This window comes from Drosophila albomicans, chromosome 3 (genome assembly GCF_009650485.2).
Source record: "Drosophila albomicans strain 15112-1751.03 chromosome 3, ASM965048v2, whole genome shotgun sequence".
NCBI lineage: Eukaryota > Metazoa > Arthropoda > Insecta > Diptera > Drosophilidae > Drosophila > Drosophila albomicans.
In genome coordinates, this window is record NC_047629.2 from 41,433,702 (window position 1) to 41,451,436 (window position 17,735).

The 17,735-nt window shown below is 39.9% G+C and overlaps 5 protein-coding genes and 1 pseudogene across 5 annotated transcripts; 5 read left to right on the forward strand and 1 right to left on the reverse strand.

The window, feature by feature from the left end:
* Window positions 1-1,811: 1,811 nt before the first annotated feature.
* Window positions 1,812-2,627, forward strand: LOC117569227 (serine protease 1-like; annotated as a pseudogene).
* Window positions 2,628-3,248: 621 nt separating this feature from the next.
* On the forward strand, window positions 3,249-4,106 carry LOC117569243 (serine protease 1-like). The gene has a single exon (XM_034250316.2). The coding sequence runs from the start codon at window positions 3,285-3,287 to the stop codon at window positions 4,062-4,064; it is 780 nt and encodes a 259-aa protein (XP_034106207.1). The 5' UTR covers window positions 3,249-3,284; the 3' UTR covers window positions 4,065-4,106.
* A 1,043-nt stretch (window positions 4,107-5,149) lies between these two features.
* LOC117569247 (serine protease 1-like) lies at window positions 5,150-5,990 on the forward strand. Its single transcript, XM_034250321.2, has one exon. The coding sequence runs from the start codon at window positions 5,173-5,175 to the stop codon at window positions 5,950-5,952; it is 780 nt and encodes a 259-aa protein (XP_034106212.1). The 5' UTR covers window positions 5,150-5,172; the 3' UTR covers window positions 5,953-5,990.
* Window positions 5,991-10,252: 4,262 nt separating this feature from the next.
* On the reverse strand, window positions 10,253-11,089 carry LOC117569242 (serine protease 1-like). The gene has a single exon (XM_034250315.2). It carries the CDS (start codon window positions 11,086-11,088, stop codon window positions 10,306-10,308), a length of 783 nt encoding a protein of 260 aa, XP_034106206.1. The 5' UTR covers window position 11,089; the 3' UTR covers window positions 10,253-10,305.
* Window positions 11,090-13,851: 2,762 nt separating this feature from the next.
* On the forward strand, window positions 13,852-14,716 carry LOC117569232 (serine protease 1-like). The gene has a single exon (XM_034250306.2). The coding sequence runs from the start codon at window positions 13,854-13,856 to the stop codon at window positions 14,652-14,654; it is 801 nt and encodes a 266-aa protein (XP_034106197.1). The 5' UTR covers window positions 13,852-13,853; the 3' UTR covers window positions 14,655-14,716.
* A 1,095-nt stretch (window positions 14,717-15,811) lies between these two features.
* On the forward strand, window positions 15,812-16,684 carry LOC117569229 (serine protease 1-like). The gene has a single exon (XM_034250304.2). The coding sequence runs from the start codon at window positions 15,835-15,837 to the stop codon at window positions 16,633-16,635; it is 801 nt and encodes a 266-aa protein (XP_034106195.1). The 5' UTR covers window positions 15,812-15,834; the 3' UTR covers window positions 16,636-16,684.
* Window positions 16,685-17,735: the final 1,051 nt, after the last annotated feature.

A 17,735-nucleotide genomic window follows, 5' to 3' on the forward strand; every position in this document is an offset into this window, starting at 1 on the left:
TTGGTAATGCGACCATCAATGGTGGGGGTCTTTGGCATGTCCATAACCTTAAGAGGTTTGTTGCTGCCGGTGGGCACAGCGTTGGCTGCGGCCAGCGCAAAGGCTAAGAACACGAACAGTTTCATTTTCGAAGAGAAACTCATAACATTTTGAAATTTCCTTTTGCTTTTATTCATTTCAAAATCTAATCATAATATTTTAATCGCGGCTCATAAATTTTCTTCTAGTTTTATTTGAGTCTATTTAGTTATAATCTAATAAATGGTTCGGTGAGTCCCAAAGAGGGCTTGTCTAGTAGGTCGAATTTCAAAATATTACGCAGCTCTTTCGACGATTTTGACAATAAAAAATATGACTTGTTTTGCTTAGTATTTGTATACTCTTTAAATGTTTTAAAAACATATTCGACTTGGTTTTATTTAATCTACCCAATATGTATACAATATAGACGCTACGTTTTTTGAGAAACTGCAAATATATAGTGAATTTCAAACATATATTGATTAAAAATAAATTTCATTAATTAAATGATTGAGTGTTAACTATTCTAACGGATGAATCAATAATAATTTTATGTGTCTTTTTCGGACATATTTGTTGCGTGTATACCCGATATTTAGTGTGTTACAATTTACTAAGGGTATATTGAAGTTATACACGTTTCCGCTAATGGAATATCAACATAGTAATAAATATAATCGTTTGCAGATATTGCGCATCAACAGGATGTACAATCGGCATCACATTGTAAATCTGCTTAAAGTCTGGGCACTATTTTAACTATTGGCACCCTGATATTTTGGCAGCTTACTGATAATAGTCATATAAATAAAAAATACTGTATCTATCGCCCTTTTCATTCATTATCTTTTTCTAGCATAATCTTTAAGACCGGATGCGGTTATTAATGATGAACAAAGCGCTCAGGTCGAAAAAGCTTCGGTCGTATATTGATATTGATGCCAAATCATTGGCTATCTTATCATTTAAATGTACTCAGCTTACCAAAGCTTTATGATCGTGTTATCTGTGCAAATAAATTAAAGTATTTAACCAAGTCATCAAACAAAGTGCCACACGCTACTTTGAATGATAACACATGAGTACTGAGTACGAATATGAGCAGAAGACGGTCGATGTACAGACTTCTCGATATTATTATCGTTATCGATATGTTCAACTTCATTTGAATGTATCGAAAAAAAATGCTTATCTCTCGCATATTGTAAATATGAAAGAGAAGCATTGCCAAAGGAAATTATAAATTTTGATAAAGTCAAGCAACTTAGTGTGCAACCACAAAAAATATGCCAATCATGCTATGTTTAGGGTGTTTCTAATAATAGGGATTGGTTCAATCTTCTTTCTGATTATTGGGAGGTTATTGAGTATTTGATTAAAATATAATCTAAATACATTGTATAGCGAAAGGGATTACATTGTCTAATTATATTGTTTCTAATTAAACTTTTCCAGACATACTACAAACTAAAGTGTCTACTACACACTTCTGAAATACAATTTGGTTTTCAATTATTTATTCTATTATCAATGATCGTTCATAGACCACTTTCATTACGTGTTTGAGTACCCTTTTATTGATTGATCAGCTTCTATGGGTGTGACTATGAACACTAACGTTTGTGTAAGCATAGACGCTATGCTTTTTTATATCTCTTCCCTTTTTGATTACTAATTGGTTTATCTCGGCTACGATTACCTTTAAGCATATGCCCACATATACTTTTGACATTGAGAAAAAGTATAAAAGAGTAGTGATTTTGATTTATGGTTATAAGTTTTTGCTTCAACTTCAACATGAAGACTTTCATTGTATTGGCCTTGGCTATCGCAGCAGTTGCTGCCGAAACCATTGAGCAGGTGCATCCCAAGGATCTGCCACAATCCCTGAAGCTCGAGGGACGCATTACCAACGGCTACCCAGCCTACGAGGGCAAGGCTCCCTACACTGTTGGCCTGAGCTTCAACGGTTGGTGGTGCGGTGGTTCCATCATTGCTCACGACTGGGTGCTGACTGCTGCTCACTGCACCAACGGTGCCAGCTCTGTGACCATCTACTACGGTGCCACCTGGCGTACCAACGCCCAGTTCACCCACTCGGTTGGCAGCGGCAACTTCATCCAGAACCACAACTGGCCCAACAACAATGGCAACGATATCGCTTTGATCCGCACTCCCCATGTCGACTTCTGGAGCATGGTCAACAAGGTTGAGCTGCCAGCTACAACGATCGCTACAACATGTACGATGGCTGGTGGGCTGTTGCCTGCGGCTGGGGCATCACCTCCGACGGCGGTTCCCAACCCGACTGGATGCAGTGCGTCGACTTGCAGATCATTAGCAACAGCCAATGCTCTCAGACCTATGGCAACCAACCCGATGGCATTCTCTGCGTTTCCACTCCCGGCGGCAAGTCCACCTGCTCTGGCGACTCTGGTGGCCCATTGGTGCTCCACGACGGCGGCAAACTTGTTGGTGTTACCTCCTGGGTATCTGGTGCTGGCTGCACTGCTGGTCTTCCATCTGGATTCACCCGTGTCACCAACCAACTCGACTGGATCCGCGACAACTCTGGTGTTGCTTACTATTAAGCTATTTCTTGAGTTTTCTACAAAAACATATCAACATATCAAATAAGTATCTCGAGAGAGATGTTATTACGATATGTCCAATTACCTTTTTCATTTAAATAATTATAATATTATTGATTATAATTACAATAAAGAAGAAATAGGATTTATACAGGAAAAAACAATATATATGATACTTGTATATTTATTTGTGTCTTATAAGTAAAGGAGACTTAGTTTACGAAATAAGTCTTCGCAAGGGCTGATCTTTTTACTATTAATCTGCAAATGAACTGACAGCTTTGGGAAGATGGCAGTAGTAAAGAAAAAAAAGCTGAAGCAGAGGGATGTTTTTAAGTAAATATATTTTCAGTTATAAGCATTAAGATGGGGTGTCAAGGTACATATATGAATATGTATATATTGAATTTTCTGGGAATTGCTGTTTACTCATTCTCATATAGTATCTTCAGTTATTAAATTGACTAGCATTTAAGTAGTCAAATCATTATTTTATTAAAATGAACTATTACGGTCATATACTTTCTATTATCAAATTGATAAATCCAATTCTATACGGCGCATTATTTATTGTTAGGCGACTCGTTTACTTCAAGATAATGTTTACAATGTCTCACACTTGGTATAAAAGCGCAAACTAATTCCCCTCAACCAACAAGTTGTACATCCAGCATGAAGGTGTTCATAACTATCTTGGCTTTGGCCATTGCCTCCGCATCTGGCGCCGCGGTGCCCTCCGCTGTGGAGAAAGCCGTTAACCTGAAGGATATTTCCGGCCGCATTACCAACGGATACCCAGCCTACGAGGGCAAGGCTCCCTACACTGTCGGTCTGGGCTTCAGCGGTGGTTGGTGGTGCGGTGGTTCCATCATCTCCAACACCTGGGTCCTTACTGCTGAGCACTGCACCAGCAGCGCTGAGTCGGTCACCGTCTACTTCGGTGCCACATGGCGCACCAACGCCCAGTACACTCACTGGGTTAGCCGCAATGACATCATCAACCATGGATCCGCCGATATCGCTTTGATCCGCATTCCCCATGTCGATTTCTGGCACATGGTCAACAAGGTTGAGTTGCCCAGCTACAACGATCGCTACAACGACTACAACGGATGGTGGGCTGTTGCCTGCGGCTGGGGTGGCACCTATGATGGTTCTCCTCTGCCCGACTGGCTCCAGTGCGTCGACCTGCAGGTTATTTCCAACAACGAGTGCGCTCAGACCTACGGCACTGGCACCGTTAGGGATAACATCATCTGTGTGAGGACTCCCGATGGCAAGTCCACTTGCAACGGCGACTCTGGCGGTCCTCTCGTTTCCCACGATGGCAACAAATTGATTGGTGTTACCAACTTCGGTACTTCCTCCTGCACATCTGGAGCCCCAGCTGGTTTCCAACGTGTCACCTATCACTTGGACTGGATCCGTGACCACACTGGCATTTCTTACTAATAAGCTTTAGCTTCAATAAAAATATAGTACATTTACAAAAAATTGATTTGCTTTTTCTATTGGCTAGAGTTATGTGTCTAACTGTTATACAGCATTTAGGTTGCTTAAACGTTGCAATTTGATAACCTGCAACGTCTAGCTCTTACTTTTTGGTGTGCTTGTTGTTAGTTTATTCCATTATTAATATTAATATAATTATAAAAAATGTTTTCCAAATAAAAAATAAAAGTAAAACAAATACTAATGTTTTGTTATTTGTCTTCAGTGATCTTTTATTCTTGTGTAAAATTTTCAGCCTTCCACAGAGGATACATCCTCTCGCGATTTTTATTAACAAATCTGTAAGGTTTTTTCAGTGTTTCGAGAAACAAATATAAATTGAATTAATATTAAATTTTGAAAAGTGAAACAAAATATAAAAATATTTCTTATATGTAATGGCAATTTCAAAAGAATTCCTGAGAGCACCTACGGATGGAGTTGAGCCCCGGGTCTGCGATCTACCCTAGTCAATATTGACCAATAGAATACTATAAGTAAAATTATGTTTGAAAAGTACACTTTGCAATTACAGAGGACCTTGTAGGATTCGAGCCGGATTTCCCGCAGACTATTGTTGATTGTAGCGTTATTGTAATTTAAAATGTGATTAAAGATAGTTAAAATGTTATTATTTATTCGTCACTTGAATTTAATGTTGTCTTTACACTGCAGTCTTAGGAAGGTTTTACAAATACTTTGGCTTGGTCAATAAAAATGCACTGACACAGTTTACTATTAATGGCATTGAATTAACCTGATAAAATCAATTGAAACGAGGAGTGGACTTTGTCTTATTTGAAAATTGTCAACACATAACTATACCCAATATAGATTATAGTGTTTACAGCACTCTTAATTGTCTATCTTCCACTTGTCAATTCTTTGTTTTATTAAATTGAACTTTGCGATTATAAATCCTATTTTATCGCATTCAATAAACCACTTGGTTATGGTAAATAATTTATTAGGTCATTGCTCATTTACTTGAAGATAAGGTTAACAATGTTTTGCATTTGGTATAAAAGCGCAAACTTATTCCCCTCAACCAACAAGTTGTACATCCAGCATGAAGGTGTTCATAACTATCTTGGCTTTGGCCATTGCCTCCGCATCTGGCGCCGCGGTGCCCTCCGCTGTGGAGAAAGCCGTTAACCTGAAGGATATTTCCGGCCGCATTACAAACGGATACCCAGCCTACGAGGGCAAGGCTCCCTACACTGTTGGTCTGGGCTTCAGCGGTGGCTGGTGGTGCGGTGGTTCCATCATCTCCAACACCTGGGTCCTTACTGCTGAGCACTGCACTGGCAGCGCCGAGTCCGTCACCGTTTACTTCGGTGCCACATGGCGCACCAACGCCCAGTACACTCACTGGGTTAGCCGCAATGACATCATCAACCATGGATCCGCCGATATCGCTTTGATCCGCATTCCCCATGTCGATTTCTGGCACATGGTCAACAAGGTTGAGCTGCCCAGCTACAACGATCGCTACAACGACTACAACGGATGGTGGGCTGTTGCCTGCGGCTGGGGTGGCACCTATGATGGTTCTCCTCTGCCCGACTGGCTCCAGTGCGTCGATTTGCAGGTTATTTCCAACAACGAGTGCGCTCAGACCTACGGCACTGGCACCGTTAGGGATAACATCATCTGTGTGAGGACTCCCGATGGCAAGTCCACTTGCAACGGTGACTCTGGCGGTCCTCTCGTTTCCCACGATGGCAACAAATTGATTGGTGTTACCAACTTCGGTACTTCCTCCTGCACATCTGGAGCCCCAGCTGGTTTCCAACGTGTCACCTACCACTTGGACTGGATCCGTGACCACACTGGCATTTCTTACTAATAAGCTTTAGCTTCAATAAAAACTTAGTTGATTCAAAATTATATGTTTATTACGATTTGGGAAATTAATGTGTTCGGGATCATGCTGGATTTTTTGTTTTCCTCATTTATTTATTTAATTTTATTGACAAAAATAAAGATTCATATATAAATGCAAAATGAAATTGACAATCCTGAAATCATTTAAATATCGATTTTTAAATAATTTCTTTATCTCAACAAATTAAAAGGAAATATAAATGAAAATATTAATGAAATTGGGACTTACTCATATATTCAAAGAAAGATGAACAAAATTGTAAAGTCCAACTTCTTGATTTTTTTATAGGCAACATTTTCTGTAAATGCTAAATGAATATGCAAAATCTGAAGTTTACGATCCATTAAATTATACATTTAAAAGGATTTGTATATCGTCCATATCTGAATCTTGCCTCAGAGCTCTACAAAAATTTCCTTTAAATCGGAACAGTGCGGGCTTTATACCCATGGATTTTTTTAATGAAAAATGTGGCAACCCTCTGCCTTAAATATCGATGACTATCGATAATAACTTTTATCTAATGTACCCAAACGAAAAAATATCGATTTGCATTGTGAATGGCAAACAAAATTCAAAAAGGTGGCATTCTTTTCTTCGAAAACACATTTTGCGATATGTGGCAACAATTAATTACTTTATTAAAGAGAAAAATTTCCTAAATACACAGGAACAAACATTACGGCCAAATTAAAAAAAGTTCATTGATCTTATGTTAATTGTTAAAACTATATAAACACATTAAATAATAAAGCAATATTATATGAAACTTCCCATGAGTGCTGCTCATGACTTCACTCTGACTCCACCAAGGTCGTCAACCTTTCGTAAAATTGTCGAATGCCATTAAGGGCATAAAAAGTATATAAAGGGTATAAAAAGTTCACATATTTATGTATGTATGTGTATTAGTTTCTAATTGCAAATAGATTTGAAAAAAACAGACTAGCTCTTATGGATTTTAGCGGAATAGGTTAGGTTAGGTGGGACCGGCTGCCCCTGTACGGGGCAAAGCATAGACCAGTAGAGGTCCGTAGCTGTACCGGTAGCTTATCTACGTCTCAGAAGACGCCTTCTTAGCAAAAGCCAGTAGCATCCTAGGAGGTAGCCGTGAAACGTCCCGAAGATCGTTGTGGCACGGCGAATTAAGGTATTTCAACCGGAGTCGGGATAACGCTGGGCATCTACAGAGAAGATGCTCGAGTGTTTCCTTAACTCCGGGCTCGTTGCATTTCCTGCACTAATAAAATATTTTTTATTGAAATTTCTAGAAACATAGTCTAGTGGCATGCAGTATCTGTGGTTATATCGGAAATTGGAAAAACTTGTATGTAATTTCATTTGTAGGCTTATGGGGACATTAATAAACTGGCCCTAATTCTGTCAAGTTTTGCTTCAATCAATTACAATCTTATTTATCATCTTACTAAGATCTACAGCAACTCTAAAATCTTCGAGATAAGATATAATTCACACACCAAAGTTTTGATGTTGAAGATCAAAATTTGTGTTAAAAAGAGTCCCGCTCATCCTGAAGCTGGAACGTCATCGAAAAGCTCGGTTGGGTATTTACACAACCCTTAGAGAAATTAACTGACCAAATAAAATGCATTTTGTTTTTCAATTCATATGCTTTTTTAATTTCTCGTAAGTTGTTATAGCTTTTTAGTAAGAAATGCCAGTGTGCTCACGGATCCAGTCCAAGTGGTAGGTGACACGCTGGAAGCCCGAAGGATGGCCAGATTGGCAGCCAGCAGCAGACACCCAGTTGGTAACACCAATAAGCTTGTTGCCGTCGTGGGAAACCAGAGGACCACCAGAGTCACCACCGCAGGTTGACTTGCCGTCGGGAGTCCTCACACAGATGATGCTGTCGGTAACAGTGCCAGTGCCGTAGGTCTGAGCGCACTCGCTGTTGGAAATAACCTGCAAGTCGACGCACTGGAGCCAGTCGGGCAGAGGAGAGCCATCATAGGTGCCACCCCAGCCGCAAGCAACAGCCCACCAATTGTTGTAGTCGTTGTAGCGATCGTTGTAGCTGGGCAGCTCAACCTTGTTGACCATGCTCCAGAAGTCCACATGAGGGATGCGGATCAGAGAAATATCCTTTGATCCATGGTTGATCATGTCGTTGCGGCTAACCCAGTGAGTGTACTGGGCGTTGGTGCGCCATGTGGCACCGAAGTAGACGGTGACGGCCTCGGCGCTGCCAGTGCAGTGCTCAGCAGTAAGGACCCAGGTGTTGGAGATGATGGAACCACCGCACCACCAGCCACCGCTGAAGCCCAGACCGACAGTGTAGGGAGCCTTGCCCTCGTAGGCTGGGTAGCCGTTGGTAATGCGACCCTCGATCTTGTTCACCCTGGTGATGTCCTTGTTGTGGATCACCTCCTCGTAAGCCGAGGCAGAGGCAACAGCCAAAGCCAATAGAGTAATGAACACCTTCATGTTGTAGACAAATTGTGCATTTCTGAGCCGTTGGCCAAGTTTTTATACTGTTTCTGGTTGCAAGAAGTTGCAAATACTTAAGTCTTATCGCGTAATTTGGAAGGAACATAAATATTTTATTGGTTCAATAAAACTATCTGATTAATGTGATTTAGGTCGCTAGAAACTATTTTACTCTTTCATATATACGTGCCGATAGAAATTGTTTTTATCTTCGAAATTTGATTTACAGTACGTTTTGTTTTGCATTCCAAATCGAATGCTGCTCTGCAATAGCCTCAAAACACTAAAAACGGAACACTTTACTTATTGGTAGCTTTTATTTTAATGGATCACTATAAACCTTCAAAAATTATAAATTTTACAAAAATTAATAATCAATCAAAAAGTATGAGTTTAAAAAATGAAGAGCAGTTTTCAGTACTAAGTCTATCTAAATAACCAGTTAGGCAATTGTAGGATACTATTTATACCCATTACCAATACGGTATGGTAACTTTGTGCCTCCATAAAATGATTGTAACAGGCAAAGGAAGGTATCTCTCACCCTAAAAAGTATATATATATGTATTATATATATTATCAGCGTCAACAGCCGATAATGCGATGTCCGTCCGTCCGGCTATAGGTCCGTTCGCATGAAAACCTCGATCTCAGAAACTATAAGAGATAGAAATTTAATTTTTGTTCGACAGCATGTTTGCACGCATTTCAAGTTTGTTTCAAATGTTCGCCATGCCCACTTCCGCCGCCTCATATTGATAAAATCGAATAATTATGTGGTACTACTTCAATACAACAAATACAGCCCTAAGTAAATTTTTAGTATTTTTGCGGTCCAGTAATTTCGAATATTTTAAATTTAATATCGCATTGTTTTGCTTTCATTTAAAATGGGGAAAGCTGGTATCTCAAGCTCAACTGTAGCTGTCTTACTTGTTTTATTGCATTGTTTATGTTTATACAATTTTTTAGACAATTAAAAATAAATGTCTATCATGTGTTTTCGATTGTGATGGATGTGCTACCCATTTCCAATAAAAATAAACCAGTTGTGTTCTATTGTTAAAATATACCAAAGTAGTATAGCGCAAAAATACCTCTGTTATATACATAAATACTATTACCCTTAGGATATACCAAAGAGTACCAAATAAACCAGATTGTCAACCAAGGTAATTAAGTCTTGCCAGCAGTAGCCGGCGTCGTACATACACAAAATTATTGCTTAAGTTACATGTTCGATTTTTATCTGATTGCAACAAAGGGTGCCATATAACATATAGTAGTAGTAGTAGTAGTATATTCCTCAACAGAGTCAACAATGAAGATGAAATAGCCTCTGTTTATCTGCATATAAAGATTATGAAATAGCATTATCCACATAATATTCGGATATCTGAGATTCGATAAATCTATAATCTTAGAAATATAGAAGCTACTACTTTTAACCAGGTTCCTCACCATCTTTTTGATATCGAACAAATCGGATAATAATAGTAACTTTCAAGCTTGCGAGAATTTTGGTCTAGTAGTCTAAATTATTCCTAAAAATTTAGTTAGAATTTTATAGTGTTAAAATCCGGTGCAACGTATAGCTTATGGTATTTTTAATTGTGTATTTTAATATAACTAGAAAGAATGGTAAAAGTAGGAAAATACTTTTGGCTAATTGTTGGTCGAATTGCCGGTAGCCGATAGCTTTTCATTGAAGGACATCAAGGCACTCAAAGCTAGGACATTTTCCTACGGCTCGGCAACATCATTGCAATCGTAGGTGAATAAATCTTGTGAACTAAACAAATAAAATTAATTTTGCTTTTCAAATCAAATTTTTTTTAATTTCTCGTAAGTTGTTATAGCTTTTTAGTAAGAAATGCCAGTGTGCTCACGGATCCAGTCCAAGTGGTAGGTGACACGCTGGAAGCCAGAAGGATGGCCAGATTGGCAGCCAGCAGCAGACACCCAGTTGGTAACACCAATAAGCTTGCTGCCGTCGTGTGTAACCAGAGGACCACCAGAGTCACCACCGCAGGTGGACTTGCCGTCGGGAGTCCTCACACAGATGATGCTGTCGGTAACAGTGCCGGTGCCGTAGGTCTGAGCGCACTCGCTGTTGGAAATAACCTGCAAGTCGACGCACTGGAGCCAGTCGGGCAGAGGAGAGCCATCATAGGTGCCACCCCAGCCGCAAGCAACAGCCCACCAATTGTTGTAGTCGTTGTAGCGATCGTTGTAGCTGGGCAGCTCAACCTTGTTGACCATGCTCCAGAAGTCCACATGAGGGATGCGGATCAAAGAAATATCCTTTGATCCGTGGTTGATCATGTCGTTGCGGCTAACATAGTGAGTGTACTGGGCATTGGTGCGCCATGTGGCACCGAAGTAGACGGTGACGGACTCGGCGCTGCCAGTGCAGTGCTCAGCAGTAAGGACCCAGGTGTTGGAGATGATGGAACCACCGCACCACCAGCCACCGCTGAAGCCGAGTCCGACGGTGTAGGGAGCCTTGCCCTCGTAGGCTGGGTAGCCGTTGGTAATGCGACCCTCGATCTTGTTCACCTTGGTGATATCCTTGTTGTGGATCACCTCCTCGTAAGCCGAGGCAGAGGCAACAGCCAAAGCCAGTAGAGTAATGAACACCTTCATGTTGTAGACAACTTGTGCATTTCTGAGCCGTTAGCCAAGTTTTTATACTATTTCTGGTTGCAAGAAGTTGCAGATACTTTCGCCTTATCGCGAAATTTGGAAAGCACATAAATATTCTACGACTTCAATAAAACATTCAAGATTTTTGTGATTTAGGCCAGTAGAAATAATCTTACTTTTTCTTATACTCGTACTTATAGAATTTATTTATCTACATTATTTTATTTACAATATGTTTATGTTTGCAGTTCAAATCGATGGCTTTTCCGCAATGGCTTGCACATACCCTAAAATAATACAATTATTGTTAATTGATTACTCTTATTACGATAGACCACTGTGCACATTTCAGAAAAACTAACTTATAAAAAAATGCAAATTACCATCAATTTTTTTGAATTAAAAAAGAAAGAGTGTGCTAACACAAAAACAACTATGAAAGCCACAGTCAAGTAACCTCGACTATGAGAACCGCGCTATCCATTTTGAATTGAAGCAAATAACCCACTATTTATTAATATAAAAATATACCAAATTAATATACCATGAAAGACTCAAATATACCAAATGTTATATTTGTCATATTGATACAGTAATTCATTCAAAATATACCATGGAGTGCACAAAATACCAGATTGTCAGCTAAAGATACTAACACCCGTAGTTTTCATCCATACAAAAGTATTTTTTCTAACATTTTTTATCTGATCGCAATGAAATTTTCAGAAATTTTCATATAGACTATAGTTATTATTGTATGTACCAAGATCAACTCTATTTTCAAAATTACGTTTGTTTTTCGATTTTGTCGATTTGCCTAGGCGGAATTGGGGTATTCCAAAAATTGCAAACAAACTTGATCAGCGTGCAAACATAACAATATAGCGGTATCTCTTAAAGTCTTTGAGATCTAGGTGATCTTAGGGACAGACGGACAGTCGGACATTTCTATATCGTCTCGGATGTTGACGCTGATGATGAATATATTATATATAAATCAGCCTGTTACATACTTTTCCTGAAGTCGCAAACGTATAATACCCTTCTACCATATAAGAAGCGAGTATAAAAAGTCTTTAATAGTTTTAATATTATTATTATTTCTCACTTTGGATTTGGTTTTGCTAACAAAATATGAATCCCTGAATAGTTTATAATGATCGAAATTTAAACATTTATTTTCATTTTATTTGCTTTATTAATATTTTTCGAGTTATCATAGCTTCTTAGTAAGAAATGCCAGTGTGCTCACGGATCCAGTCCAAGTGGTAGGTGACACGCTGGAAGCCCGAAGGATGGCCAGATTGGCAGCCAGCAGCAGACACCCAGTTGGTAACACCGATAAGCTTGTTGCCGTCGTGGGAAACCAGAGGACCACCAGAGTCACCACCGCAGGTTGACTTGCCGTCGGGAGTCCTCACACAGATGATGCTGTCGGTAACAGTGCCGGTGCCGTAGGTCTGAGCGCACTCGCTGTTGGAAATAACCTGCAAGTCGACGCACTGGAGCCAGTCGGGCAGAGGAGAGCCATCATAGGTGCCACCCCAGCCGCAAGCAACAGCCCACCAATTGTTGTAGTCGTTGTAGCGATCGTTGTAGCTGGGCAGCTCAACCTTGTTGACCATGCTCCAGAAGTCCACATGAGGGATGCGGATCAAAGAAATATCCTTTGATCCGTGGTTGATCATGTCGTTGCGGCTAACATAGTGAGTGTACTGGGCATTGGTGCGCCATGTGGCACCGAAGTAGACGGTGACGGCCTCGGCGCTGCCAGTGCAGTGCTCAGCAGTAAGGACCCAGGTGTTGGAGATGATGGAACCACCGCACCACCAGCCACCGCTGAAGCCGAGTCCGACGGTGTAGGGAGCCTTGCCCTCGTAGGCTGGGTAGCCGTTGGTAATGCGACCCTCGATCTTGTTCACCCTGGTGATGTCCTTGTTGTGGATCACCTCCTCATAAGCTGAGGCAGAGGCAACAGCCAAAGCCAATAGAGTAATAAACACCTTCATGTTGTAGACAAATTGTGCTTTTCTGGGTCGTTGACATAGTTTTTATACTTTTTCTTATTGCAGGAACATAAGCCTTATCAGATAGCTTGGAAAGCGAATAAATATTGGTTGACTTCAATAAAACTTTCATAGATTATTGTGATTTAGGCCATTAAAAATTATTTTCGCATTTCGTATGTATGTACGTGCTGATAGGAATTTGATTATCTATAAAATTTGATTTACAATTTGTTTACTTCTGCAATTCAAATGGAACGCTGCTCAGCAGTGGCTTTAACATACCCTATAGGAAGACTGTTTTTGTTGATCGGATACTAATATTGCAAGAGAACACTATAACCTTTTAAAATATTATAATATTATTATATTTGATTGAATAAATAGTGTCGCCTATTACTTTAAGTTTCTTTTCTCAAGGAAGAAATTATTTGATCATATTTTAATCTAGAAATGCATTTAAAGAAATGAACCTACAGAAGTTGAATATATTGTTTTTCAATAAAACTTAAAAATATTTCTGACATAGGAATATTGAGACTTATTAAACCACATTAAGACATTTTGTAGAGTAAATTGCGTAGACTATACCACACACGAAGTTGTCGATTGATTATCGTTACTAATTTTGTTAAATATGTTATAATAAGTTGTCGGAGAATATTTACAATATGCTTCTTCTTCGATAATGAATCCCCGATAATGGGATAGTATAAAAGCGCGCTGAAAATAATACCAAAACTAAGTTGTGCTAGAAACATGAAACTGTTCATAGCTGTCTTGGCTTTAGCCATTGGTGTCGCTACCGCGGCTCCTCAAGCGGCAATCGCTCATCCCAAGGATCTGGCAAAGGTCAGCAAGGTGGAAGGACGCATTACCAATGGATATCCAACCTATGAAGGGATGGCCCCATATACGGTTGGTCTGAGTTTGGTGACGAACGGTGCCTACTCATGGTGCGGTGGTTCAATCATCGCCCACACCTGGGTCATCACTGCGGAGCATTGTACCAGGAACGTGGATAATGTGAATGTGCATTTCGGTGCCACGTGGCGCACAGAAGCTCAGTTCACTCATTGGGTTGGTCGCAACGACATCATCAATCACGACTACGATGACATTGCGTTGATCCGCATTCCCCATGTCGATTTCTGGCACATGGTCAACAAGATTGAGCTGCCGAGCTTCAATGAGCGCTACAATGACTACAACGGTTGGTGGGCATTCGCCTGTGGCTGGGGAAAGACCTATGACACCAGTGGATTGCCCGACTGGATGCAGTGCGTCGACTTGCAGGTTATGCCCAACAGCGAGTGTGAGCAAACTTATGGATCTAACACTGTGCGCAGCAACATTTTGTGTGTGAGAACACCTGAAGGCAAATCGACCTGCAGCGGCGACTCTGGTGGCCCCTTGGTGGCTCACGAGGGCAAGAAATTGATCGGTGTTACTAACTGGGTCTCCTCTGCCGGCTGCCAGTCTGGACATCCTTCTGGCTTCCAACGTATCACCTACCATCTCGACTGGATTCGCGATCTTACTGGCGTTGCCTACTACTAAGATCTATTGAATTGATCCTGTATCTAAAAATAAAAATGATTTTGATTAAATGCTGTTCGTATCTATAATTTTCTATAATCAAATAAGCTACGAGATTCAGAAACTCCCGAAGACAATAAGACCAAAAACTGACCTAAAAGAACCGCCTCAGTTTTTTATATGTTTTTATTGTATTTATTATATATATCGCTTTGCATATTTGTTTCAATGAACTATATGTATATGTTTTAAATAGAATATTTAATATTTTCACCATAATAATTTAGAAAAATAAATTAAAAAGAAAAAATTTAAACTTGCATTGCAAGATTTCTTGCTTTGCATTGGGTGTTCTCTCAATGGGAGTTATTAACGGATTTCTGAAATATACACTTAACTGTGACAAATTATAAATATAAGTGCAAAAAGTTATAATCAATCTTATTTACTGAATCTATTCTTATTTCTGATGTAGCTCCAGTTGAGAGAGGCATTTAGATATCATCTGGAATGAGGATAATTAATGAATTTATCTAAAAAAATAAGTTAGATTTTTATTTTAGTGTTATTCTATTTAAAGTCCATGGATGAATCGATTCACTTCTCTTTAAATAAAATGCCTTGTTTGTAATTATTACATTTCAAAGGGCTATTTAAAAAAGTTGATATACCCTTTGCTACATGGGGGTTACTGAGTAATTTACTTTGGAGAGCTAGGTCACGTTGAATAGATAAGCAAGAAAGTTTGCACTTAACAATTCGTTTTGAGGTTAAATGCAAAACTTAAGAGGCCCTTGGCGATTTCTTATCTTTATTTTTTTATTGATACAAATAATTATTTATGGTGAATTGATTTTTTTTTTGCAAGCAATGCTATCTTTTAAGAGTGACGCAGGTTGTAAATGGAGACAACTAATTCTAATTTATTTTTAATTAAGGAATGAAGAATTTTGAAACACTACATATTTATTAAATTTCTTCAATATGTTTAATCATTCAAAGTAAATGCATTTACCATTGCGTTTAATCTTTAGAAGAAAACGTTCATCAGAAAGAAATATTTATAATCGAACTTAAAGCGTCCAAAAATAAAATAAATAAATCATTTATATTTAAAGATAATTTGATTAAGTTGCCTACTTGATGAAAGGGTATAAAAGCTTTTTCGTTTTGCTAAGTTTGTGCAAGTTGCAACTGTAACATGAAGGTGTTTATAACAATTTTGGCTTTGGCTGTCGCCGCTGCTTCGGCAGCTCCCTCCACGGGCATGGTCCATCCCAAGGATCTGACCACAACCAAGAAGGGAATCGAAGGTCGTATCACCAACGGCTATCCAGCCTACGAGGGCAAAGCTCCCTACACTGTTGGTCTGGGCTTCAGCGGCAACGGTGGTGGCTGGTGGTGCGGTGGTTCCATTATTGGCAACACCTGGGTGCTCACCGCTGAGCACTGCTCGGGTAGCGCTGAGTCTGTCACCGTCTACTTCGGTGCCACATGGCGCACCAACGCCCAGTACACTCACTGGGTTAGCCGCAACGACATGATCAACCACAACTCCGCCGATATTGCTTTGATCCGCATTCCCCATGTCGACTTCTGGAGCATGGTCAACAAGGTTGAGCTGCCCAGCTACAACGATCGCTACAACGACTACACCAATTGGTGGGCTGTTGCCTGCGGCTGGGGTCTTACCTCTGATGGCGGTTCCCAACCCGACTGGATGCAGTGCGCTGACTTGCAGATCATCAGCAACAGTGAGTGCGCCAACTACTACGGAACCGGACTCATTCAGGACAAGATTATCTGCATTCGCGTTGTTGACGGCAAGGGCACTTGCAGTGGTGACTCTGGTGGCCCATTGGTCACACACGACGGCAACAAACTGGTTGGTGTTACCAACTTTGTGCCTGCTGCTGGTTGCCAATCTGGTGGTCCAGCTGGATTCGCCCGTGTCACTTACCACTTGGACTGGATCCGTGACAACACCGGCATTTCCTACTAGAAATTTCCATCGGAAATTCAAATTGAATAAATAACCAAAAAAAAAAAAACAGTGTTTTACGTGTTTCATTTTTTAAAGATTAATATAGCATATTCCAAATTAGACGCGAATATAAAGAGATACGATATTAAATAAAGTAATATAAGCGTATAATTTGCCCTCTATGTTAAATTTTAGTATATTTAATTTAGTATATTTGACATATTTTAAAGTTAATACCGCACTGATTTGTTTTTATTCAAAATGGCGTATCTTACAATTACAACTGCAATCATTCATCTGCAATGGTGTTCGCTGCTTTCCACATATAACATATTTTTCAATGCAAAAAGTATTCTCTTATGTTTAATACAGGTTTCATTGATTTGAAAAAATTGAAGAACATGATTTCTTTTCCCATTTCTACTAGCAATTATATGCATACATGACCATTGTGTAGTTTAGATAGTTTTAACTTTTTTCTTTATTCGGCGAGATGCAAAATTTGCTAGTATACTTTTCAGCGTCGAAGTATTGACTTTCGTTATCTAAACAAGTTAGTATAAAAGCTTTTTTACCTATGTAAGTTGAACTCCAAACCGTGAGAGAGATTATGAGGAGGTTTTCTTGGGTGAAGCAGTTAATTTACGTCAAAGACGATATCATTCATCTTTTATTTCTTAAATGATTTGATGTGAGACACAATAAAGCGAGGAATTCTTACCCTGAGTTACAGAGGGCAGCAGTCAGCACCCAGGAGTTGCCAAAGATGAAACCACCGCAGAACCAGCTACCACCGGAGCTGCTGAAGCTAAGTGCCACCTGGTAGGGGAACTGACCCTCGGAGGCAGTCAATCCGTTGGTGATGCGACCCTCAATCTGGGCGACAGCGGGCAAGTCACGAGGATGCACTGGGGCACCCTGTGGCATAACGCCAGCGGAGACGGAGGCGATAGCCAGAACAAGAACTACGAGCACTTTCTTGTTGATCGTTTGACGTAAAACGCATGATACTCCACTGTGGCTGGGGAAATACAAATGACACCAGTGGATTGCCTGACTGGATGCAGCGCCTCGACGTGCAGGTTTTGCCCAACAGCGAGTGTGAGCAAACTTATGGA

Bases quoted from the DNA above. Each gene is read 5' to 3' on its own strand.
- LOC117569243 (XM_034250316.2), top strand. From the start codon at position 3,285: ATGAAGGTGTTCATAACTATCTTGGCTTTGGCCATTGCCTCCGCATCT.
- LOC117569247 (XM_034250321.2), top strand. From the start codon at position 5,173: ATGAAGGTGTTCATAACTATCTTGGCTTTGGCCATTGCCTCCGCATCT.
- LOC117569242 (XM_034250315.2), bottom strand. From the start codon at position 11,088: ATGAAGGTGTTCATTACTCTACTGGCTTTGGCTGTTGCCTCTGCCTCG.
- LOC117569232 (XM_034250306.2), top strand. From the start codon at position 13,854: ATGAAACTGTTCATAGCTGTCTTGGCTTTAGCCATTGGTGTCGCTACC.
- LOC117569229 (XM_034250304.2), top strand. From the start codon at position 15,835: ATGAAGGTGTTTATAACAATTTTGGCTTTGGCTGTCGCCGCTGCTTCG.